This window comes from Anolis carolinensis, chromosome 4 (assembly GCF_035594765.1).
Source record: "Anolis carolinensis isolate JA03-04 chromosome 4, rAnoCar3.1.pri, whole genome shotgun sequence".
NCBI classification, from domain to species: Eukaryota; Metazoa; Chordata; class Lepidosauria; order Squamata; family Dactyloidae; genus Anolis; species Anolis carolinensis.
The window spans coordinates 163,311,826-163,337,804 of NC_085844.1; the positions used below are offsets into that span (position 1 = coordinate 163,311,826).

The 25,979-nt window shown below is 41.7% G+C and overlaps 1 protein-coding gene across 7 annotated transcripts in view; it reads left to right on the forward strand.

Annotated features, from left to right (window-relative positions):
- Positions 1-25,979, forward strand: part of slc44a5 (solute carrier family 44 member 5) — a 268,997-nt gene that overhangs the window by 137,258 nt on the left and 105,760 nt on the right. For all 7 annotated transcript variants that reach the window (XR_010005380.1, XM_008114106.3, XM_062978139.1 and 4 more), the window contains exon 2: positions 8,380-8,428. Coding sequence is in view for 6 of the 7 variants with exons in the window: in XM_008114106.3 (XP_008112313.1) it covers positions 8,380-8,428 (49 nt within the window). In the remaining variant the exon portion in view is untranslated. The remainder of the gene's footprint in view (positions 1-8,379; positions 8,429-25,979) is intronic.

Genomic DNA, 25,979 nt, shown 5'->3' on the forward strand with positions numbered 1-25,979 from the left:
ATTTGGTATCTCTAGGTAATAGAATCATTCTGGTTGTTTTATCTATCTGTGGACTGGTGCCTTGATCTCCTGAATGCAATACTAGAATCCCTTTCTCCTTCATTGCCATCTTTATTATGCTGAACCTAGCTTGGCAGCTGAAAGGGGCAAAGGAAGTGGTTTAGTTAGCAATGATGGACCCAGTAATATTCCAGATCTGTTGACGTGCATGATCTCAGAGGACTTCAGCCATCCATGATGTAGTTCCTGCACTTCTTAGGTCAGATGTTTCTAAGCTATAGATTGGAGGTCAAACAGAGTTTCAAGATTGGTGTTTTCTCCCTAGCTTCCTGTGAGTGGGAAACTGCACTGTACAGTTGATTCACACACAATATCAAGGGAATAACAAACCTTAATGGTTTAATATCACTATTGGCCATATGCCACAACTGAGCAGTAGTAGTTCAAGAAGACAGCTCACTAACCCTTGAGAGCAATATTTTCCATTTTATATGGCATCGTTCATCCAGAAAGGTACCAAAGTGGTATGCAAGTGAATATATATTCATTAACCCTGGCAATAGCAAATGCTGTAGTTTATATTACATTGCAGAGTTCCATTATAACTCTCTTTTTTCATTTGCTCATTTCTTTATACTTTGGAACCAAGACCTGAGCTTTTATTTTCAAAAAATGAATTTAAAGCATGTTTTGCAAACAAAATTTGGTTTTAAAGTTCTCAAATATTATTGGAGTGAAATGACATATTTGTGCTTTTTAAATGAGTATGACTGTTCTTCTGACCACAGTATTTTGAAATACTGTAAATGTTCATCTATGGATATACATTCCCATGAGAGCCAGCATGAGGCAATGATTTGATCATTGGCTATGATTCTGGAAACCAGGATTTGAATCCTCACTCAGTTATACGAGAAACCCACTGGGTGACTTGAGCTAGTAACACACTTTCAGCCTCAGGCAGAGGAAAACCTCCTTCTGAACAGATCTTGGCAAGAAAACACAAGGATAGATTCACCTTAGGGTCACCATACATTGAAAGGAACTTGAAGGCACACAACAACAATACTGTACATTCTTTTTTTTCTACCTATTTTTTCAGATCTGTCTTTTCCATATAAAATCCCCTGACACTCCTTTCTGAACTTCTGAAATAATTCCAGATGATTCAAAAAGGAGATTGAAGCAATCTAAAATGGGCTTTCTAAAAATCATTGTTGCCAGAAGAGAGCTAGAGAGGTTGTCTGTCAATCTCTCTATTCACAAGAATGCTTAAAAGGGGGAGGGGGCTCTCAGTGCCTCCTCTTCTGGCTCATGTGCGTTTCTTGCAGTACTGATGGCTGTCTCTGCCAGATTCATTCAAAGGACCTGTTAAAAAAGGTGACATAATCATATGACTCTTGAGCAATTGTCTTTAAAACAGTAAAAGGAAATAGGTAAGTTGACAGTTGGAAGCATTTTAATGGCTGCCTGGTAACTCATCAGGTTAGTTATCTCCAGGCACAAAGGGCTACCTGTCCAAGGCATAATAATCTCTTCTCTTTGTTTCAAGACAAAAGTTATAATACATGTCCAAAATTACTGTTTTTCCTTATTAGTCTTTGTCTCCTCTGCCCTCACGTTTTTCGTCTTGTTATAGGTGCTGACAGTGATCCATTCAATACAGCCTAGGAATATGATTTTAGTCATTGGGCCAGATTCAAACTATTCTTTTATATGGTCTGTCAAACTATTCTTTTTATATGGTCTCCATGGTTCTCTTGCTCTCTCAAGTCAGCTAAAAAGCTCTTTTGCTCTGAAGTATGTGAGAGTTTGGATGCAAAGCCCCAATGTAGCTAATTGAGATATATCAAAAGGCAGGCTGACTGCTTGTCCTGTTTAAAGACTTCCAAGCCCCAACTGACATCCCTCTCTTTAATTGCCTCTGATGGAAACAGAAGTGCGAAGTATAAAGTAGCTGGTTTTATAAGAGAAACCGGTCGAACATTTGGCACCCATGTGGTCACTCACCATAAATATTTTATTAGCCAGGCAATTAAAATGCATAGCTTCATAAGGAAGAGTGGTGTTCTGCATTGATTTGCAAGAAATGAAAGGAGAAAACTTTTGGAGTATTGTCTCTTTTAATGAAGAGGCTTGCCATACAGGAGAAAAATATAATTTCCCAGCTCTCATTATTGCATAGATAAAGTACAAATGTACAGTGCTGAATTCACCTGTGAATACAGCCCCTTTAAGTGTGCAGAATGAACTTGGTTGATTCCATTTTACCAGGGATGAACTTGGTTCATTGTCTCTTTACTTCGATTATAACTTTACTGCTAATATATAGGTTGAGGTCTCAAACTTTTAAGTGTCTGTATGGTTAACCCTCTGGGCTCAGTGCAGTATTCAGATACAGCAACAGAGGGAACGTTATAGGAAAGGAAGGAGGACAGAACATGTCAGAAAAGAACCAGTTTGTGGGAGGAAATCAATCTAGTTTGAATGAATACTTTCTCTAGTGTGATTAAACCACTGTTATCAAAATTCTGGAGCCTCCAGTGGCCTAGGGGATAAAAGCCTTGTGACCTGAAGGTTGGGTTGCTGACCTGAAGGCTGCCAGGTTCGAATCCCACCTGGGGAGAGCGTGGATGAGCTCCCTCTATCAGCACCAGCTCCATGCGGGGACATGAGAGAAGCCTCCCACAAGGATGGTAAAACATCAAAACATCCAGGCGTCCCCTGGGCAACATCCTTGCAGACGGCCAATTCTCTCACTCCAGAAGCAACTCCGGTTGCTCCTGACACGAAAAAACAAAACAAAAACAAAAAATCAAAATTCTGTGGCTGAAACATGACTCTCTGTCAGTCTTTATAAAATTGCTTACCAATGGAAAATCAAGTTGTAACAATGATTTTCCTTCCATATTATCCTTCAGTTTTATGAAAGCGAACACTTTTTTTGAAAAAAAATGTTTACAGGTAATTTTTGCTTAAGATAGAAAATCCAAATACGTTTGCAAGTATTTGGATTAAACCTGGCAAAATTGCTTCTTCTAAAGTGTGTTACAGACTTGGAATTTTAACTGTTACTAGGTTCCTTGAGACTTTGGACTGGATCTACCTAAAGCAAACCTGTTGAAATTAATGGGTTTTAAATTGATTATGATTTGCCTTGGTTCATTGATTTCAGTGGTCTGGATTCAGTCCATTGTCATGCATTTTGAGATAAGAGGCTTAAAAGGGAGTACTGAAGGGTAATTAACCTCACACTCTCAAAATATAACAATGAACTAAGCTAGGTAAAACTTTATAAGTTTTGTAATAATTCTTTGGATTGCTTTTTGGATTTTGTTTCAGTGTTTATAGGAAGTTTATAAATACAATATTATTATGTAGGCATCCTGGAGCCCTCAGTGGCATGGTGAGTTAAACAACAGAGCTGCAAATGTTAGTCGATCAATAGGTACTGCTCAGGCGGGAAGGTAACGGTGCTCCATGCAGTCATGCTGGCCACATGACCTTGGAGGCGTCTAAGGACAATGGTCTTTGACTTAGAAATAGAGATGAGCACCAACCCTCAGAGTTGGACACAACTAGACTTAATATCAAGGGAAAACCTTTACCTTTACCTTTATGTAGGCATTGGGGGGGATATTGTGAAACAAAATCTATTCATCAGTAACATCATGACAATGGATATACAGTAAAAACCCCTGTGACTGCAGAACCCATATCCATGGTTTCACCTGCTTGAATTCAGAGATAAATTGTCTTGCAAGGAAATTGCTAAGTTCTCCAGGTGACTATATGGTATGCTTCCCTCAGAAATTATCATGGAAGACCTAGGAATTCCCTAAAGATTATATCTAGTAATCGCTAGGCCCACCAGCACAACTCTATGGTGCGATAGGACTGGAAGTAAGTTAATTTAACGGTGTTTTGTGGCATATGAAGTTTCAAAGAACTGCGGTCTGGCCAGGAAGGTATCCCCTGTGGATAGGAGGTTTTACTGTACCTGTTAAAAATGGCAACTAGTCAATGACTTGCACGGTAGTGGAACAGTAATGCACTCTAGATATTAATCTGAGCTTTAAATATACTTTCCAAGGTGCTAAATCTTATCCCTACCCAATAAGTCGACACCTTGCATACATTGTTTGAAATTTGACCTAAAACCTAAGTGAACTCAACATCACACTGGTATAGAAACGGTCACTGCCTTCTAAAAATGCTTTTGCAAGGTTTTGCATTTCTTGTTAATTATCACACACATAGGCATAAACATCCATCCATAGGCATATCACTCCACATATCTAATGAAGTAGCACTTAGTCTACAAAACCTTATGCTACAAACTTCTTTCTCTCATAACGTCTTCACATGGGCTACTGGAATTGCCATGCATCATGATGAATCCTGCAACCAGTGTTGGGGAATGTAAGGAATCCATCACCCTGAATCCATCACCCTGAGCCCTGCATTGCTCAGCTTACCTTTAATCTGACCCCATGGGGAAAGCATAGACCGCATGACTTCCCCCCATTCCTTCTGGTGCAACACAGGAAGCCTCCCGTGTTGCCACAGCAGTGGCATACGCCGGTTCCACAGTAGTTGAACGATGGAGCCCTGCTGGAAGTTCCTTTGCGTTGTGAGATGGGAGCTGGCGGGCTCCGTGGGCCAACTAGAGCTGAACCGGCATATGCCACTGAAGCAAATTTATTTATTTATTTATTTACATCACTTTTACCCCATCTAAATCCCATCTGATGAGGTCACAAGTCTCAAACTGCTAAAACATACCTTTTCATGATTTTTGCTTTGTATGCCATGTTCTGAGATCTTGAATAACTGCATTCTGAACAATGTGTTTTAAAGCAGGATATCATAGATTGCAATGTCATTGTGGTGGCGGTGTGTCTTCCAAGTCATTTCCAACATTTGGTAACCCTAGAGTGGCTCTATCACAGGGCTTTCTTGGAAATATTTATTCTCAAGAGGTTGGCCATTACTTTCCTCTGAGAGAGTGATTTGCCCAACTCATCTGGTGGGTTTTCATGGCTGAATAGGGATTTGAATCCTGGTCTCCAGACTTGTTTGTAGTGCATGGCTCACAGCACTATACTTAAAGCATACTGAAATTCATTTTGGTTTTCCCTCATCAGAAATAAAGGCAACAACTTGAAATGTGTTTTTAAAGTAAAGAAATTACTCCTAATGTTTGATCCTAACTTTTCACATAACAATTGTTTTTCAAAGCTCTCTTGATTCTTTAGTCATATAGAAAATAAGTTTTAGCCAAATCACATCTCATCTTCATGGAAATCTAGAAAGAGCTGCAAATTATGCAGTGCGAAATTATTTTCATAGAGTATGGGAAAATAAGGCTGTGAATAGAGCATCTTATTTCATTTTAACATTTGCAATTAAGACATTCACTGGGTAGTTTGGGAGGAAAGAAGCTACAAATTCAAGACAGCCATACTTAATGTGTTTTTCTTTTTTTTATGAGCCTGTACTAAAAAGATATATTGGTAAAGTGTGATCTTTTTAAGACAAATGAAAGAACTTCACAACAACCCTGGTCTTTTTTAATTTTGCAGACACATTTTCTGATAAATAAGTTTTTTTTAATTCAGTCAGACACACCCTGAGATGCATTGTACCCATAGCTCATTTTTCAAAATATGGTTTTAGGCAGAACTATTACAGAATAATAATTTGAAACTGAATGACTCCTACTTTTTCTTTATAGCTTCTCTAGCCATTTTTGTATATATTTAGAATTAAGTTATGAATATATATTTGTTTAGAAAATAGCATGTGCATCATTCATAATTAGGCCACATTCCTATATAACTGAAGTTAGCATATTGTGGCCCTTTGCAGGCCCTGGATTAATCTATCCACTCATTTTCCCACTTACTCAACCTCCCTAAGATTTCCATGCACTCCATATGCCTCCTTTTGCATCAAAAGAATGCCAGTTTTGTATCATTTTTACCTCTCTGCTTGCTTAGGCATATGGAGAGGCTGTTTCAAAACTAAATGCAACAGTCTGTTAGATGGAATGGGTGAAAACAATGGTTGAAGTTCTGGGATGGCAGCAGCAGATACAGCCTCTGAACCTCTGGATATCTGCCTTCCACCCTGTAAATTGGATGATATTTGTCTTTGAAATATGACCTTAGTCAGTTTGGCATGCATTCTACTGTGTGGTACTAGAATGCTGGCCAAACCATTGATACATCTAGCCAGCTGCTTTTAACAGTCTTATTACTCGACATATTTTTAACCTAAAATGCCAACTATTATATTTGAGACACTCTAGATACAAAGTTAATCTTTGAAAACAAAGCTATGAGCTCTTACTGTTTGTACTCTAGAGTTGAGTCTTGCTAGCTTGACATTTTAAACATGATCTCAGAATCTTGTATGATCAGTGAGCCATAGACAAATTAGTACATCATGTTTAGATTTCAGTGCAACCGATGTGAAATGTTGCTAGAGGCTAACTTAAGACCCATTGGATTCAGAAGGGCCTAACTACTAGGAGTGTTAAACCCTGTGCCATTTTTGATGTCCAGATTTCGCCCCCCCCCCCCCTCCCAATCCATTTTTCAGTTTGGCAACTGGAAGATCTGGCAAAATCTGGCCCATTGGCGGCAATGGGGAACTTCTGAGGCTCCCCTTTCCATCATTTTTAGGACATCAGTCTTAAGAAACTCCTGTTTCTGGCATCCTTTCTTTTAATCTCCTTCAGTTAGATCTGGGTTAAAGCATCAGGTTTAAGAAACCCCTGTTTCTGGTGTCCTTTCCTTTAATTACCTTAAACTAAACCTAGGGAGGAATTGAATTCTCACCGTGGGGACTCAAGGGAGTCAGGCTATCCCATCCCTTAAGTAAACCACCCCAGTGTTTAAACAAATACCCCAATGCCCTTTCACAGCCCCGTAAATGTAATTGCCAAATATTGGAATTGAGTCCAAAAGCAAGATCCTAAGAGCAGCAAAGGCACTGAGATAGAACAAGGAGCAGCTTTGTTCTTCTCATTAGATTAGGCAGACAAACACATGCGTGTGTGGCGTCCTCCCTCTATGCACTCCTTGTGTAGCCAAAAGAAGCTGAAGGCAGCCGTTTTTGACAGCCATGTGGTCTGTTGCAGCCAGGAAAAAAAATGGTGGTGGCCTGTTACAGCAGGCCAAAAGAGCCGGAGCAGCCGGAGCTCATTTTGAAAAACGGATCTGTGCACAGCCTTATTAACAACAACTAACATAACCTAGAGTGGTGTTAGTCAAAGTGGTGGTCTGTGGATTAGTGCGATTCCCCAAATTATTGGCTGCTAGTGCTTGACCACATTTGTAGGAAAGTTTTATTTAAAAATCCAAAGGGCACAAATACGATGCAGATTGACTATCCCTTATCTGAAATGCTTGGGACTGGAAGTATTTTGTATTTCAGATTTTTTCAGACTTTGGAATACTTTGGAGATGTGATCCAAGTCTAAACACAAAATTCATTTATGTTTTACATACCCCTTGTCCATAAACCCTGAAGATAATTTTATACAATGTGTTTAATAATTTTGTGCATAGAACCAAGTTTGTGTATACTGAATCATCAGAAAACGAAGTTTTAGCAACCTTGTGGATATTTTGAAAAATCAATAACAACAAAGTACCTAATTAAATAAGATGTATAATCCAGCTCATGCTAGTGTTCGCTGGATGTTATAGGCTGTATATCCCATTATTCCAATTGTCACGACCATGCTGTCTCGTAATGAAGAGAGTTGTAACCAATGGAGTAGTTGTAAATAAATATTTCTGTGCAGGACTTTGTTTTTATAATTTGGTTTACCACAAATCCCAAGGAGATTCCAAAAATGATAATTTTTCATCTCCATCAAGATATTACACACTATAAAATTTTAGCATTATGATTGCATCTAAAAATTATATTCTATGGAATTCTGGAATTTGTAGTTTGATGAGACACTAGAGATTTCTGACTTGAAATTCTAAATGACTCCCCCTAAATGACAAATGCCAGAATGTCATATGAAACCACGAGAATCAAAACAGAATCATAATATTGTAATTGGATAGTGTGAAAAGGTGCATTATGTTCTGGAGGCCTCTGAATCTATAACTTGGTCCTTCAATTTGGATTTCTGTCTCCAGTTGAGCTTTGACAACCTAGCAAAGTAAACAAAACGTTACCCTGCTTAAGTGGAGCAGTGAGATTCTGTATTATAAAACCTATTTAATGAACCAAATTGCAGAGTATAATAGTGATGTTTCCCATGAGAATTAATGTATGACAAACTGGTTGCATATTATTCCTCTTTATTTATTTGCTGTGATGAATTTTTATAATGTTTTATTTTACATGCAGGTGAACCAAGGAAATTTGACCCAAAGTTCAGCGGACCTATTCACAACAGGTAAATATTTTAATTCAGTTTATTTAACTGTTACATTGTCTTTCTGTGAACAGATGGAGGGAAATGTACTTAAGTGAAATTTGATCCCTGCATTATATGGCAGTGTAGATTCAGACTTAATTAGAGATAGAACCCTTGCATTGGGGAAAAAATTCCCTGCCTTGAATTGGGGGGAAATTCTGCAGCTGTGGTACTGTGACAAAGAAAACTTGGTCTTATGTACAGGACATACAACAAGGCCTCCACTGAGGCTCTACATTTCTTGGCATCATACTTGAGGTGTTCTTTCAGATATTCTGGCTCATGATCCATGGAGTCAACCCACTGTGAATTGGAGCAGAAGGTCTCCCCTATAAGACCCTATTCGTGAGATTTATTCAAGGCAGCCCCAGCTCTCAGGCGCACTGGCACATGTATATTTTTCATGCTGCTTTATCTCCAGAGACCCCACCAGCCAATGGCAGAAGCAAGCAGCTGGCATGTGCCCTACTCATGACTTGTCACCACCTCCACTGTGTCCTACACCATTTCATTAGTGATGCCCTGAGCATTCTCATTTGAGGGGTCCTGGAACCAAACTCCATGGATACTGGGGTTCCACTGTATTTGTTTTTTTAAAGGAGGATTTGCAACATTCCCAGAAAAAGAGGCTGAGTGTTGTGATTTTCTATGTCTTTCAGTGAACAATAATGGACACCTTCAACATGATGCCTGCTGACTATCTTAAACTAGGAAATGTACACCCAGGCTACCATTTTAGTTACATCTTTCTATTTTTGAGAACCATCATGGATTAAAAATGGCAACCCCCACGGCAAATACCTCATTAATCTGGCTGGCATGTCAAAAGAAAAAGTACATTAGAAACCTTCTTATATGGCCTTCACATTGTTTGTGAATGCCATCCACTGAGCCTGACAACTTGGACCAAGAAAATAGCAAATTTAGATACTAAGCGATCAGACCTGACACTATTTTCACTGTAATGATATATAATGGTCCTAAAGAGTCTAAAAGCTTTGAAGCTGGGAAGGTCGAAAAGAAGTCTCACAAGCATTGCACTTTATCCTGAAGTCTTGACTAGAGGCAGAGTTTCTGTTAAGTTTAATGGAAACCAAAGAGATCTGGCATATTTCAGAGTCTACATGCTGGGTTGCAGTTTATTGGCAGCATAACAAGCCATCTTTTGATTTTAGCCCCCTGCTTTGCACAATGATACTCTAATAGAAATAGTTACCATGACAATAGCTGCTATTTAAATTAGGTGGTTTGTGATCCAGAGTTTTTTCTTCGTGTACTCTGTGAATGCACACTAATGGAGAGGCTGCGCCTGCGCAGGTTCCAACGGAAACTCTTCCCAAGCTGAAGTTTAAATTTTGGCGGTAGCCACGCCCCTCCGTCCCCGGAGGGCATATAAGGCAGCCCTCGGCGGTTGCTCCCCAGTTCCTTTTTTTCCGCCGCAAGGTTCACTTCGGACTCTCATGTCTACGACTCGCTTCAAGCGCTGCACTCAGTGTGCCGCTAAGATTCCTGATTCCGACGGCCACGCCAAGTGCCTCTACTGCCTCGGGGAGGCACATGTCGTCGGTACCTGCCGTTTCTGCCTGGCCCTGACGGCTCAGGCTAGGAAGAATAGAGCCGCGAGGCTTAGAGCAGCGCTCTACGAAAAATCGCTTGCTCCTGAACCCGTTCCGTCGACTTCGGGCACGAAGCCGTCGGTCGACCCGAGATCGATGTCGGCTCCAACGGCTAAAGCTCCCTCGGTCTCGTCCAGGGCGTCCAGAGCCTCCAGATCGGCTAAAGCCGCCAAACCGCCGTGCACACTCACCACGGCCACGATGTCGACACGTTCCGGTCGGGTCGGCCCTTCCTCGACATCGAGCTCGGTGGCCTCCGTTTCCTCGGTCCGATCCCATCTCGGGGCCCCTCCATCGACCTCTGCGATGAAGATCGCCTTTAAAAGGGCTCATGAGGAAGCTCGTCGGACCCAATCCGACTCAGCAATGGTCCCTCCTACACCGGGAAAATCCATGAGGGTTCCATCAAAGCAACCGCTCGCAAAGAAGAGGGCTACCCAGCGTTCCTCCTCCTCTGCCTCCTCCAAGATGGACGTCCCTTCTTCGGCGACTTCGTCTAGAAAGTCTTCTCCAATCCCTCCCGCTCAGCGGCCTCGTCAACCTTCTCCTCAGCAACTTTCTGATGGCGAACTACAGGACTCACCCCACCACTCTACCCAGACAGTGGTCAGGGTGCCATCTCCTCGACCTGCTGTCTCACATCGCCCGTCTCGACAACAGCTTTTTCCCCCGACCTCGACACCGGAGCGGGGTAGACAAACCGCCCGCCTGGCTCGAGCGGCCCAGGCCTCGGCCTCTAAGGAAACTCGGCCACAGATGGCTCCTGCTCTTGAGGCTTTGCCACCACCAGAGACTGTGTTGTCATCTCCCCCTCAGTCCCCTCAAGGGGCTGAGGACGATGAGATTGATATCGATCGCCCTGATTCCGCTCTCTCGGCCTCTGTGGTATCTCTAGGCCTTGATCTCTCTCCTCCTCATGATGCCTATGAGGTGGACCCTCCTTCGCCTACCGACAACATTCGGGCCTTCTCCGAACAAATGGTTAGAATGGCTGATGCCCTGGGTCTAGAAATCAAACAAACCTCTAAGGCAGTGTCTGACCCGGTTTTCAAACGGGTCCAAGCCCAGGCCCCCCCGGCCACGCTGTTGCCGTTTCTGCCTTACCTCCTGGATGTCATCCAATCATCGTGGAAGACTCCTTCCTCAATTCCTCCTACCTCGAAGAGAATTGAATCTTGGTATCGTACAGATGACGACACCTTAGAATGGCTTAAACACCATCCCGACCCAAATTCCATGGTAGTTAAGGCTTCTCAAACTTCCGGTCGTGAATCCACTACCCCTGCAGATAGAGAGGGCAAGAGATTTGACGCGGTCGGGCGAAAGCTCTACTCCGGGGCCCTTCTACTTTGTAGAATGGCGAACTATGGGGCCTGTATGGGGGCCTACCAGCAGATCTTTTGGGAAAAAGCTCAGCCCTTCTTCTCGAAGTTGTCCGACGAAGACCGGTCGGTTATGTCCACCCTCCAGCAAGAGGCCGACTCGTTAGCACATCATCAAATCCAGATGGCTAAGCATACGGGTGACACGGCCGGCAAGATGATCGCCCACGCCATTGCCATTCGTCGCCACGCCTGGCTGAGGTCGTCCGGTTTGTCTTCCTCCTCGAGGCAGGTCATCGAGGACCTCCCCTTCGACGCCATGGGCCTCTTTAATTCTGGCACCGACGACAAGCTCAAAACCAACCATGACTTTAAAGTTCTGGCCACTAAATGCGGTGACCAACCCCAAACCCACCGCACCAAGTGGTTTCCTCAACGCTTTCGACGCTTCCCGCCTCCCTCTTACCGCCATCAATCCTTCAGGCATCCCTCGGTATCGAACAACCAGAACCGCCAACAGCCCCGTCGGGCTGCTCAACCACAAAGGCAGCGCGGCCGTGCCACCCCCACCGCTGGTCAACCTCACAGTTGTTCCTGACGCCATCTCTCTTTCCAAAGACTCTTTCTACGATACCGTTGCAGCTCTCATTCCTCCGCACCCCTTTCCTCCACCGAATCAACCTCATGGTCTCTTTCTAGACCGCCTGGCTCCCTTCTTTCACCGGTGGAAATCTATTACTTCAGATGCCTGGGTTCTCAAAATTGTCCAAGAAGGCTATGCCTTAGAGTTCGAGGAACTCCCGCCCACGGGTCAGGTCCTTCTCTCCAACCCTTCTCAAGAAATTCTCGCAGAGGTCGACGCCCTTCTCGCCAAAGGGGCTATTCGGCCTTCTCCATCGGTACAGGACCCTCAAAGCTTCTTCTCCAGATACTTCACGGTCCCGAAGAGGGGTGGGGGCCTCCGCCCCATTCTGGACTTACGTATGCTCAATGCCTTCATACGCCCAACCAAATTCAGGATGGTGTCCATCGCCTCCATCCTCCCGATGCTTCAGCGCGGAGACTACTTCGTGTCTATAGACCTTCGAGACGCTTATTTCCACGTGGCGATTCGAGAAAACCACAGGCGCTTCCTCTCTTTCAAGGTTCTCGACCAGACCTACCAGTTCACCGTTTTACCCTTTGGCCTCGTTACGGCCCCAAGGGTCTTTACCAAAGTCGTCGCTGTCGTGGCTGCCCACCTCCGGCTCCAGGGGATCACAGTCTTCCCTTATCTAGACGACTGGCTTCTGGTCGAATCCGACCCTGCCCTCCTTCGACGTCACGTCGACTACACCCTCTCTCTTCTAGAATCTCTCGGTCTCCAACTAAACCCCGAAAAGTCTCACCTCACTCCGACGAACAAAATCCGCTTCATCGGTGCCCTGTTCGACTCAATCTCTCGGACTGTCTCTCTCCCGATCGACAGGTTCCTAGCCCTCCGCCAACAGATCATCTTCTGTGAGACCCACCGGAGGGTTCGGGCTCGATCCATCCAGGTACTGCTCGGTCACATGGCCTCCACAGTCCTCACGACCCCGTTTGCCAGGCTCCATCTCCGGTCTCTGCAGAGATGGTTTATAGACGTTTTCAAGCCACTTCGCCACCCCAACTCGAGGTTTCTCTCCATTCCGCCCCACGTCCGTCGGTCGCTTCTCTGGTGGAAATCCCTCTCCAACGTCTGCAAGGGTCTTCCGTTCCACCCGATCCCTCCCTCGACCACCATAACCACAGACTCATCCAATTTCGGCTGGGGAGCCCACATGAGCGGTCTCACCGTTCAAGGCCTCTGGTCTCCTTCCGAGAAGGCCAATCACATAAACTTTCTGGAACTCCTTGCCATCTTCAAGGCTCTGAAAGCCTTCTCCCGCCTGATCTCCCAAAAATCTGTCCTCATCCAATCAGACAACACAGTGGCAGTCTTCTACATCAACAAACAGGGCGGCACGGGTTCAAGGAAGCTGATGCTTCTCTCCTCTCAGCTGTGGCACTGGTGCATAGCCCGCAACATCCAAGTCGCGGCAATTCACCTTCCCGGGATCCAGAACAACCTAGCAGATGCCCTCAGCAGGATGACGACCTCCTCCCACGAGTGGATGCTCGATCCCGAGACTCTTCTTTCTCTCTTTCACAAATGGGGTTTTCCCACTCTGGACCTCTTCGCTTCTCCCCAAAACGCGCAGTTGCCTCGGTACGGGGCGAGACTTCCCCCGTCCTCCTTTCCAGGCTGCCTGGGAGACGCCTTCCTTCTGGACTGGTCTGCGGAACCGATCTACCTCTTTCCGCCTTTTCCTCTCATACCAAAGGTCCTACAGAAACTCCGGTCGATACCGACGTCGGCGATCCTGATAGCTCCAGCCTGGCCTCGCCAACCTTGGTTCCCGGCCCTTCTTCATCTCTCCAGAGCGACCTCCTTCACTCTGCCTCTCCTTCCACACCTATTGTCCAGAGAGAACGGCCAGATCCTACACCCGGATCTCCCCTCTCTACATCTCACTGCTTGGAGAATTCTCACCTGACCTCCCTCCCGCAGAACCTGCAGGAGGTCCTCCGCGCAGCTCACAAGCCGGCTACAACCAGATCTTACACTTATAAGGTTTCTCGCTTCCGCTCCTTTCTTCGCTCCCGAGGGATTACTGCCTTTCCAACCTCGATACCGATAGTGCTGGACTTCCTTATGTCTCTGGCAGACCAGAAACTTTCTCTTGCTTCTATGAAATCTTACTTGGCCGCCCTATCCTGGTGTTTCCAACAACATGGTAAACCGTCGTTGTTCTCTGATCACCTTGTCAAAACCTTCTTGAAGGGATACAATAACATCTGCCCGCCGTCTCAGCCTCCGACTCCGGGGTGGAACCTCGAGCTCGTGCTTTCCCAGCTCACTGCCTCCCCTTTCGAACCTTTGGCTTCGACCGACCTACGTCTCCTTTCTTGGAAAGTTGCCTTCCTGGTGGCCATAACTTCGGCGCGCAGACCCTCAGAGCTGGCGGCCCTTCGGGTTGATGAACCCTACCTCCGTTTTCATCATGACCGTGCCGTTCTCCGTCCGGACATCACCTTCCTTCCCAAGGTGGTCTCAGCTTTTCATCTTAACCAGGACATTGTCCTTCCTGCCTTCTTTCCAGACCCCTCGTGTCCTCTTGAGCGGAGACTGCACCTTCTTGATGTGCGTAGGGCACTCCTTTTCTATCGGGACCGTACTAAAGACATTCGAAAGACCCCAAAACTTTTTGTGGCCCATGCCCCAGATAAACTGGGCAATCCTATTTCTTCACAAAGACTGTCTCATTGGATTGCTCAAGCTATTGAACTGGCCTACGAACTAGCCAAACGACCGCCTCCCCCGTCGGTTCGCCCGCGTTCGACGAGGGGCCTCTCCACGTCGACTGCCTTCCTAAGGGGCATTCCCCTGGACTCTATTTGCAGGGCAGCTATCTGGTCCAACCCCCTTACGTTTGTGTCTCACTACAGGGTAGACCAGAAAACCTTAAAGGATTCAGCCTTTGCTAGAGCAGTTTTGTCATCCTGTTTGTCCTGAAAGGCTTCTTCATATATTCCTTCTCTAAGGATGTTTTTATGCGACTCCTTTGTCGTTTTTCCTGTTCAGTACATGTTTGCACTGTTCTCTCTGAAATATTGTGCCTTATTTGCTACTGCCTTCCTCCTTTGAGGAATGATGTGCCTGGCTTACACATGTTTTCTTAGATTGTTTATATCATGCCTTACCGGACTGTTCTCGGTATTATGCGTGTGTTCATGCAATACTTCAATGGGTCCTTCGGATCATGTTATTGTTGTTTAATAAACATATGTTTGGACATTATCTCGTTGTCAGGGTTTGCTTAGCCCGCCTCCGAGACCTAAGCTTGCTAGTCTCCATTAGTGTGCATTCACAGAGTACACGAAGAAAAAGGACAGGTTGCTTACCTGTAACCATGTTTCTTCGAGTGTACTCTGTGAATTCACACAAGCCCGCCCTTCCTTCCCCTCTGGCAAACCCTCTTCCTTCCTCGTTGCCTTAGCGGCGTAGGAACTGGGGAGCAACCGCCGAGGGCTGCCTTATATGCCCTCCGGGGACGGAGGGGCGTGGCTACCGCCAAAATTTAAACTTCAGCTTGGGAAGAGTTTCCGTTGGAACCTGCGCAGGCGCAGCCTCTCCATTAGTGTGAATTCACAGAGTACACTCGAAGAAACATGGTTACAGGTAAGCAACCTGTCCATATTTCTTATGGTGGCTACTACATAACAACTAGCTCATGTAAGCTCAGTGTGTGCTTTAGGGAGAAAAACAGTATGGCGAGAAGAACTGCCATTTTTTTTCTGCAGCAGTTACAAATTCCTTTCAGTGCAAATAAATACATGGGATTCAGAACTCCCTTTTCGGTTTTCTTCTCTTTTCTTTTTTGGCTTTCATCTTTGTAAACAAGGAAGGTTGTATGTGGTGCATTTTTAACCTCATTTTATTGTGCAGCAGTAGTACTCTGTGATAAATAATCCCCAACACTTATTCCAGGCATCAAGCCAAGTTTTAGGTCCCTTATTGTTGAGGAAGGTTGTGTTCAATGCTAACACATGTAGATATAATTGCTGCTAGGGCTTCTCTCTTCAGTCCCCGTCCAGTGGGTAATGATTGTTGAAACAAAGGTATGTTTCCTTTCTGTTACTGATTACATTTATTATAGACATCCAATTATGAAAGATAAAAAAGAAAGGAAAATAAAAAACACAACACCGTATTTTAAACTTTGACCCTACCTCTGAATGCATGCTTATAGATGGATTATATAGATATAGGAATATGTGTTTTTTTAGTGCATACCTACTCATAAAATAGACATATAGCAAATATATAGGCATCCACCTGTACAAAATCTTTAAGTAGACATTTCTGGAAATTTGTTGGACTAACTATGGAGAGGAAGTGGATGCAGTTGATTATTCTATTTACCATAGGTTACAGCTCCCTTGCTAGTAGATATCCATTTATAGGTGTCCTGTGTGTATAGAATTGTGTGAAAAACACATGTAGGCTTCCTGTGCAGTATAGGAATTGTGTGGTTCCAACCTTTGCATTTCCAGTTTGTCCAGGCATTTGTGTTTGGTGGGACAAGCACAATTTTGCTTCCTCATCATAAGAAAGTTTATCAGAACAAGCCAAGGACAGTAATATGTCCTTGTATAGTCTTTTTAGTGTCAGGTCAACTTCATATCACCCAAAATATATAAGCACAGATTCAAACAGTGTCATAAGCTTTTATACAGACTACCAATTCTTTTTAGAAGTCACATGTAAAGCAGGAAGAGATATGTCTTGATTTTGTTATATGCATCATGCAAGACCTTCTCCCTCTTCCTTATGACATCATTTCACATATTTCTACATGACTATCATGTCTCTTCTCAACTGCAGGCTAAACATATCTAGCTCTTTAAAAGGCTTCTCATAGGGCATGGTCTCCAGACCTTTGATCGTTTTGGTCCTAGTCCCCAGAGCAGCAGAAAAAAGCCTGCTCCCTCTTCCTTATGGTATCCTTTCAAATATTTAAACATAGCAGTTAATGTCTCCTTTCAACTTTCTCTTCTGCAGATTACACATATCCAGCTCGTTAAGTTGCTCTTCATAGGGATTTATTGTCTCCAGACCTTTGATCATTTTAGTCACCCTCCTCTGGAGACCTTCCAGCTTGTCAATATCTCTCTCTTCAATTGTGGTGCCCAGGATTAGATACAGTATTCCAGGTGAGATCTAAACCAAACAGAATAGAGGAGCACCATGACTTCCCTTGATCTAGACCAGGGGTCCTCAAACTTTTAAAGCAGAGGGCCGGTCCACGATCCTTCAGACTGTGGAGGGGCCGAATTATCATTTGAAAAAAAATACAAACAAATTCCTATGCACACTGCACATGTCTTATTTGTAGTGCAAAACAACAACAACAATGAAAGAACAATACAAAATTTTAAAATGAAAACAATCTTAACCAACATAAACCTATCAGGATTTCAATGTAAAGTGTGGGCCTGCTACTGGCCAATGAGATAGTCAAGTTAATTAGGATTGTTGTTGTTGTTGTGTGCCTAAATCCAAAATTATTTATGTATTTATTTCCTACATGTATTTACTACATTTATATCCCACCCTTCTCACCCCGAAGGGGACTCAAAGCAGCTGCATGTACCTACAATACATTATATTATTAGCATAGCACAATATTAGCATTATACATTACTATATTGAACTATACCACTATACTGTAATACTATATGTAATATATAATCTATACAGCAGAGTCTCACTTATCCAAGCTAAACGGGCCGGCAGAAGCTTGGATAAGCGAATATCTTGGATAATAAGGAGGGATTAAGGAAAAGCCTATTAAACATCAAATTAGGTTATGAGTTTACAAATTAAGCACCAAAACATCATGTTATACAACAAATTTGACAGAAAAAGTAGTTCAATACACAGTAATGTTATGTTGTAATTACTGTATTTACAAATTTAGCACCAAAATATCACGATATATTGAAAACATTGACTACAAAAATGGCTTGGATTATCCAGAGGCTTGGATAATGAGGCTTGGATAAGTGAGACTCTACTGTAATTAATATTATTATATGGTATTATTATTAGTATTATATTATATAACATAATATTTTATCAATATTATATGTATATACAATATATTATCTTATTAAAACTGATATAAAAACACATTATAAAACTGAGGTTGGGGGCCAGGTAAATGACCTTGAAGGGCCGCATCCGGCCCCCGGGCCTTAGTTTGGGGACCCCTGATCTAGACAGTATAAACCTTTTGATACAGCCCAAAATTCCATTGGCTTTGTTAGCTGCTGTATCACACTGTTGATTCATGTTCAATTTGTTGTCCATGAAGACTCCGTGCCATGATCTTTTTTACATGCACTGTTATTGAGCCAGGCATCACCCATCCTGTATCTTTGCATTACATTTTTTTCTGTCTGAATGTAGTATCGTAGACATGATTCATTGGAAAAGTGCTTAGTAAGGTAAAATGCAGTAGGAAAAGAGGAAGCGTACATTCCAGACGGATAGACACAGTCAGGGAAACTACAGCCTGAGAATACAAGATTTGAGCAGAGTGTTTAATGAGAGGGTGACTTGGAGTGTTCTCATTCATAGGGTCACCGTATTTTGAAGTCAACTTGACTGCAGTTAACAACATCATATCCAATCAAGTAAAAGAAGCTCAGTCACTATAAACATTGTCTTTTGGTGTATCATAACATGTTTAATATTAACATTGTAGAGAAAACACATCTGTAATTCAGCTAGGAAGGTAGGAAAATCAAATTGGGCAGAAGAAGACTATCAGAATGGCTAAGCTTTGTGAATACAAATGCATTTTCTGTGTTGTAAATGTACTTCTGATGTTTCTTGGAAAAGGAGGAGAGCAAGGTTACCATCAATTATTTATCCATTTTATTTTTCTCTCAGGAAAAACTGCACAGAGACACAGTGACATTGCGATACTCAAAACAGCATCTTATACACAGTGTTCTTTTTCACTCATGAGTATACTTCTTTGACTATTATTATTGGAGCGGATATTTTGAAACTAGGTAGAAATGTCTGAGTTTAAGAAGGATTTTGCATTTAACTAAATAAGGAAAGTCATATTAATGAGTAATATATAGCTCTTTTTATTAGCACCTTTACATGTGTAAGGAAATCACATTCATGTCAGCTGACAATTGTATTTTAAAACTTGCTGAGATCAGGCAACATAACAACTAGGCAGATGTTTAGTCCTTTAATATGTGGCCAGATTTCCTATGATTATTTCAACTGATGAAAAACATCAGGTTTCTTCTTGACATCTGAGTAATCAGGCTTTTCAAATTCTAGATATTTGAATTGTCCAATATGAGCATGAAATACAGGTTGAAATCAGGTATTTTGGGGAGATGAAAATTGCAAACACCTAAGGCAATGACCAATATCACACAAGCAGGTCACTCCTTATCTGAATAGTTTCTAGGCTGTTCTGCTGAGAGAAATGTTCTGCCAGTCTTGGGGGCAGCAATTGGTGAATCCAATTTTTCTACATCGCTTAGTGCTACTGATTGCCTTTGCTATTACATTTTTCTCTTCTTCTTTTTGGATTTGTCACACAGGTCTACACAACTGAAAACAGGATGGTGTCATAGCATTACACAATCAATTGAACATGGCTATATAACACTGTCACTTAATATAACTTATGAGTAGTTGAAAGCAAAAGCAAGAGAACAATCATTTAAACAAATTAAATAAGTAGAAATAAAATGAACAACAGGTCACACTCCCAAGGTTTGTGAGTTCATTTCTCATATTTTAGGAGGCAGTTCCAAAGTGGCTCAGCAAAGAAGTAATTGGGACAGTCGGAAGAGATATGATACATCAAGATCAACGAGATGTTTAGGCAACTAAAATGTTTCTATTACAACAGCTTCAGAAGGATTAAAACAATTCACGTAATAGAAATCAAAACACTTGTTTGCACAGGATGTTGGAAGGCCATTCAAGGAGTAGGGAAGATAAGCATCCCTTAACAGGGAGTTCAAAAAACTAGGGCTAATCCTGTTCTTCTGTAGTTTCATTGTATATGAGACAGATACATATATAGTGATTGAAAGATAAAATAAAGCAAAATGCAAGAAATAATAATAGAAAATGTGCTGTCGAAGGCTTTCATGGCCGGAATCACTGGGTTGCTGTGAGTTTTCCGGGCTGTATGGCCATGTTCCAGAAGCATTCTCTCCTGACGTTTTGCCCACACCTATGGCAGGTATCCTCAGAGGTTGTGAAGTCTGTTGGAAACTGGGCAAATAGGATTTATATATCTGTGGAATGTCCATACATCCAGGAAAACTCACAGAAAATCATAGAAAATCTGTTTCCATTTAGCTTCAGAGTAGTAAAGGCACATATATTTTGCAGAATAGAATTTTATACTTGGTACTGCTGTATCCTAGCACTACTGCACATACAAGAACAAAAGATGCATTGTTTCCTTTCAAACACCAGTATTATTTTATAGACAGAGAGTGGTGTCTGCCTTTATAACGCAGAAATGGGAGAATCTAAACTAGAGCTGTCAAACATTTAAGCACTCTTAGTTGATAAGCTGTCTTGCTTTTAGGCAGTTAAGTAGACAAATTAAATGAAAGTTATATTATTCCATGAAAACAGCAGTTTAGATTAAATTAAAGTGATAAACCAGTTAACTGTATGATAACCTGAGTTCCCTTCGGGGCAAGAAGGGCGGAATATAAATACTGTAAATAAATAAATAAATAAATAAATAAACTATTTTGAGATATTGATCCCCCTCCAGTGTGGTTTATAGGATGTCACTTGTTGAACTGGCTGCTAAAAGAATCTATGCGACACAAAGTCATCCCCACCATTAGAGAAAGGGAGGCATTTACCTCAGGCTGCAGATCAGGGGTGTCATAAAAAAATAGCAAACTGTTATTTAATTATATTTTTTAAACTGCGAGGAAAAGGAAAAGGTAGCATGTGGCTATCAAGAAGAAATCTAGCAATTTTCTGTTTTGTTATCCTCCTCATTCTCTCTTTGTTAAGATGGTACATTTAGTATTGATACTTACACACCTCATTCATTTGACCAGATCATGGGAAACCTACCCATTACCTTAGTTCTCTGGCAAGTAATTTCATGATTTTTTTTAATTTCAGCATTTTTTCATTCCAAATATATACATTGCATATTTTGTGAAATTCTTTAGGTGTGAACTGAAATGAAATTAACCTTCATTTGTTTTGGCCAAATTAAATCATGATAGCTATTTTCAGAATGAAGACCTACCTTCCTTATATTTTGACAGATGGCCTCTTAGAAAAAATCATATGTTCTTTCTATTAGTGACCTGAAGAAATTTGACAAATCCTTATAAACAATAAATTGAAATTAAATCTTCAGCCATTCTTATTTATTGTTTCTATCTACTGCTTCCACTCCATAGTATCATCACATCACTGATAAAACTAGAACCTATTTTGTTCACATCTATTATTTTGTTCACATATCAGGGGATTATTAAGAGTGTGTTTGCTGGCCTCTATTTTCTCTGTAAAAGCCTAAAGGGATTGTTCAATTAAATCTTAGAGAATGTGAACAAAAAGAGCTATAATTGGTGGCCTAAGGAGGCCTCAAGATTTCCAAGAACAGAAAAAATAATTCTTTGAGTTGATCGATTGCAGAATATTACTTTACTACATAGAAATGCCCCGTAAATCAGTAACTTTTCCCCAGGGAAGTTGAAACCCCTTACATCCAGAATGACGTTTTTTTCCCCTTGCGGTTGTTGGAAGACCTCAGACCTGTTTAATTACACTCCTTGAAGTGTCTGGACAATAGTGAGCACTCTGCTTAATTTCAGAGGCTAAAAGACAATCAGCTTTCTTCCCACTGTCATACCGAGGCTTTGGGCTGCTTTGTAAAATAAGCTCGGATTTATTGAATAGTCTTTGTGTTTCCAGCAGATAACCGAAGAGGGAAAGGATGGCACAGGCAAAGCAAATGAAGTTGGCGGTTTCTAAGAAGTTCAGATAATCCTTGCTATGCCTGTGTAGGAATAAGCCATCTTTTTTAAAAACAGAAATTCAGATGATTTAATGGGTTTTTAAGAATAGCATTGGAGAAATGAAAGCTTAATGTACTTTTCGGGTTTTAAAAATCCAGCCTCCTCTCAGTATGCAATCTCATCTCTCCCAAATGTCTGTCTGTCTCATCAGTCGATATGACTTGTAGACATTGCAAGCCTCTAGTCCTCTTTTTAATGAGACAATCCTTATGTTAACACCACATTCCATGAACCTGATCACTATTTCATCAGTGGTATATTTATTTATCGTATCAGAAGCAAACTGAGGGTACAGTTATAATGTATTTAAAAACACAAACAAAGTTAAAAATTTGGCATTATACTAAATGTCCTTTGACCAGTAGCCAGCCACTTGGAATGCCTCTGGTGTTGCTATTAGAAGGTCCTCCATTGTGCATGTGGCAGGGCTCAGACTGCATTGTGATAGGTGGTCTGTGGTTTGTTCTTCTCCACACTCGCATGTCGTGGACTCCACTTTGTGGCGACATTTCTTAAGGTTGGCTCTACAACTCGTGGTGCCAGAGCGCCGTCTGTTCAGCGCCTTCCAAGTCGCCCAGTCTTCTTTGTGCCCAGGAGGGCATCTCTCATTTAGTATCCGCCATGGACTGAGGTTCTACCACTTTTGCACTCTCACTTGCCAAGACATTCCTGCGAGTATAATAATAATAATAATAATATGATAATAAAAATTTATTTGTATTCCGCCCTATCTCCCCAAGGGGACTCAGGGTGAAGTCTCTGAGTACAGTATCTCTGTAGGTCTTAGAAAACTATTTCTTGATTTAAGGCATTGTCGTGCTGGCTGATATCTGAACACGGAATGGGCCAGAGATGTCACTACCTTGGTCCTTTCATTGTTGGCTGCTACTTCTCTGCGGATGACAGGTGGTGGAATACTGGATAAAAAGTATTTCTCCAGTGGTGTAGGGCGTAGACATCCTGTGATAATGCGGTATGCCTCATTAAGAATCACATCCACTGTTTTAACATGGTGAGATGTGTTCCACACTGGGCATGCATACTCAGCAGCAGAATGGCAAAGCGCAAGGGCAGATGTCTTCACTGTATCTGGTTGTGATCATCAGGTTGTGCCAGTCAGCTTTTGTATGATATTGTTTCAAACACCCACTTTATCAGTGGTGTCTACCCAACTGCTTTTACCAACTTCTCCTCAAGTATCAACCCCAAATTTGAAATAGATTGAAAAAAGATATAAAGCTTTTGTGCCAGCATTTGGAAATGGTAAGAAACAAGCTGGAATCTCTTGAAGAATTCTAAACTCTGACTGTGTCTTCCCTGGCCTCAATTTAACACAAATGAGAAAAGACTCCACCTGGCCTCTGATTGTTTTCTGTGTTAAATGACATGGGTAGGGGGTTGCTGATGAGAAGAAATAATGGCACACAGGAAGCTGATAGTCAAATAACTCTGACATCTATTGCCAAACTTGCGGAATTCTCAAGATCAATGCCACAGTGTTCTATTAGGTAAAATGATTCTTTGATTTCTTTTTCCTATTTATCAAAGGTGAAAGATGAGTTGGAAGGTAGCAAACCAAATGAGCATCCCTTATCCAAAATGCTTGTAACCAGAAATGTTTCAAATTTTGAATTTTGGAATACTGTATATACTTGAGTATAAGCCAACCTGAATATAAGCTGAGGCACCTAATTTTACCACAAAAAACTGGGAAAACGTATTGACTCGAGTATAAGATGAGGGTCCGAAATGCAGCAGCTACTGGTAAATTTCAAAAATAAAAATAGATACCAATAAAATTACATTGAGGCATCAGTAGTTTAAATGTTTTTGAATATTTACATAAAACTGTAATTTAAGATAATAATAAGACTTTAATAAGATAAGACTGTCCAACTCTAATTACCTATATACTCGAGTATAAGCCAACCCGAATATAAGCCAAGCAGGTCCATCACTTGTGGATAAGCCGAGGGGGGCTTTTTCAGCCCTAAAGAGGGCTGAAAAACTCATCTTATACTCGAGTATATACGTTACTTGCATATGCATAATGAGGAAATGTTAGGTAAAGGTAAAGGTTTTCCCCTGACATTAGGTCTAGTCGTGTCCAACTCTGGGGGTTGGTGCTCATCTCCGTTTCTAAGCCAAAGAGTTGGCACCCAAACATCATGTTTTATAACAAATTGACAGAAAAAGCAGTTCAATACACGGTAACATTATGTAGTAATTACTGTATTTACAAATTTAGCACCAAAACATTGCAATGTATTGAAACATTGACTACAAAAGGCAGACTGCATTGGATAATACAGAACGTTGGATAAATGAAGGTTGGATAAGCGAGACTCTACTGTATATGTTTCTAAGTTTTGGTCTCGCTGCCTCTCACTAGTCACACATTCAGACTGCCTTTGTTCTTATCTTCCCAAAGACAAGGTCTGAATGGTGCCATGTCCCCCTCCCTTTTCTCACTTTCTTGTAAACTAACAAACTTAAAAAAAAAAACAACCCTCATTTACGGTTGACTTTCAGATTGTACATACTTAACTTTTTGATTGTTATCAATTGTAAATTGGTTAATAGTTCATGAAAGCATTTTCTTCTCTTCATGAAGTTAATAGCTTAGGGTATCGAAATTGACAACTTCAAAAAGAACAGACCTGTGGGTGAAGAATGAGAGAAGGATTTTGACTGTAGGATAGAAAAATGAAATAAAGCTTTAATATACTTATCAGGAAATATGAGTTTGTATTCACAAAAGGGTTTGATGTCTCCATCTTCATTTTATCTATAGTACAAAATTATAAAATCTTACATGATTTCTTATAATGATTAAATATTCATAATTCTTTAAAGATATTCAGTGTTTCTTCCCAGTTCATTAAAACTTGGAAATTATAAGTCATTTGTTCCTTTCACTACTTACCTTCTATTGCATTAATTATTTGATCAGTTGGTGGCTCACTTTATTATTTAAGCTCTCTGCATATAGTTATTCCACTGACTTGGTACTTTCCTTTTTCTTGTTAGTCGTGCACTTGCATATGTCTAATGTCCTATAGAAATTTTTTGGAGTTTTACTCCAGGAACAAAACGAGATGTTTGCCATACAGCAGAAGAAACTATGTCCTAAATCTGACTCCATACCAGCAATGAACTATTATTCTCCTTTGTCATGAAGTTCTTTGTTGTGGTGAAAACCTGCTTTTGATGCTTTTTCAGCTTTCAAGACTATGTTTTCAGAACAAATGGGGCAATTAAAGGGTGAAGGGTGAGAGGCATACTGTTGAGTTCCTATCAAAAATGGTGCATCTTTAGATCTTGATCCATATCTAATAACATGAGCCAACAATGTGATGCAGCAGCTAAAAAAGCCAATGGGATTTTGGATTGTATCAAAAGGTGTATCGTGTCTAGATCAGTGGTTCTCAACCTGGGGTCCCCAGATGTTTTTAGCCTTCAGCTCCCAGAAATCCAAACAGCTGGTAAACTAGCTGGGATTTCTGGGAGTTGTAGGTCAAAAACATCTGGGGACCCTAGGTTGAGAACCACTGGTCTAGATCAAGGGAAGTCATGGTACCCCTCTATTCTGTTTTGGTCAGATCTCCCTCTGGAATACTGTGTCCAGTTCTGGGTACCACAATTCAAGACAGATATTAACAAGCTGGAAAGAGGGTGACTAAATGATCAGAGGTCTAGAGACCATTAATATGTTTAACCTGCAGAAGAGAAAGTTGAAAGAAGATTGCTATGTTCAAATATTTGAAAGGATGCCATAAGGAAGAGGGAGCAGACTTGTTTTCTGCTGCCCTGGAGACTAGGACTTGGAGCAATGGGTTCAAATTACAGGATATGATATTCTACCTGAACATTAGAAAGAACGTCCTGACTATAAGATCTGTTCAACAGTGGAAC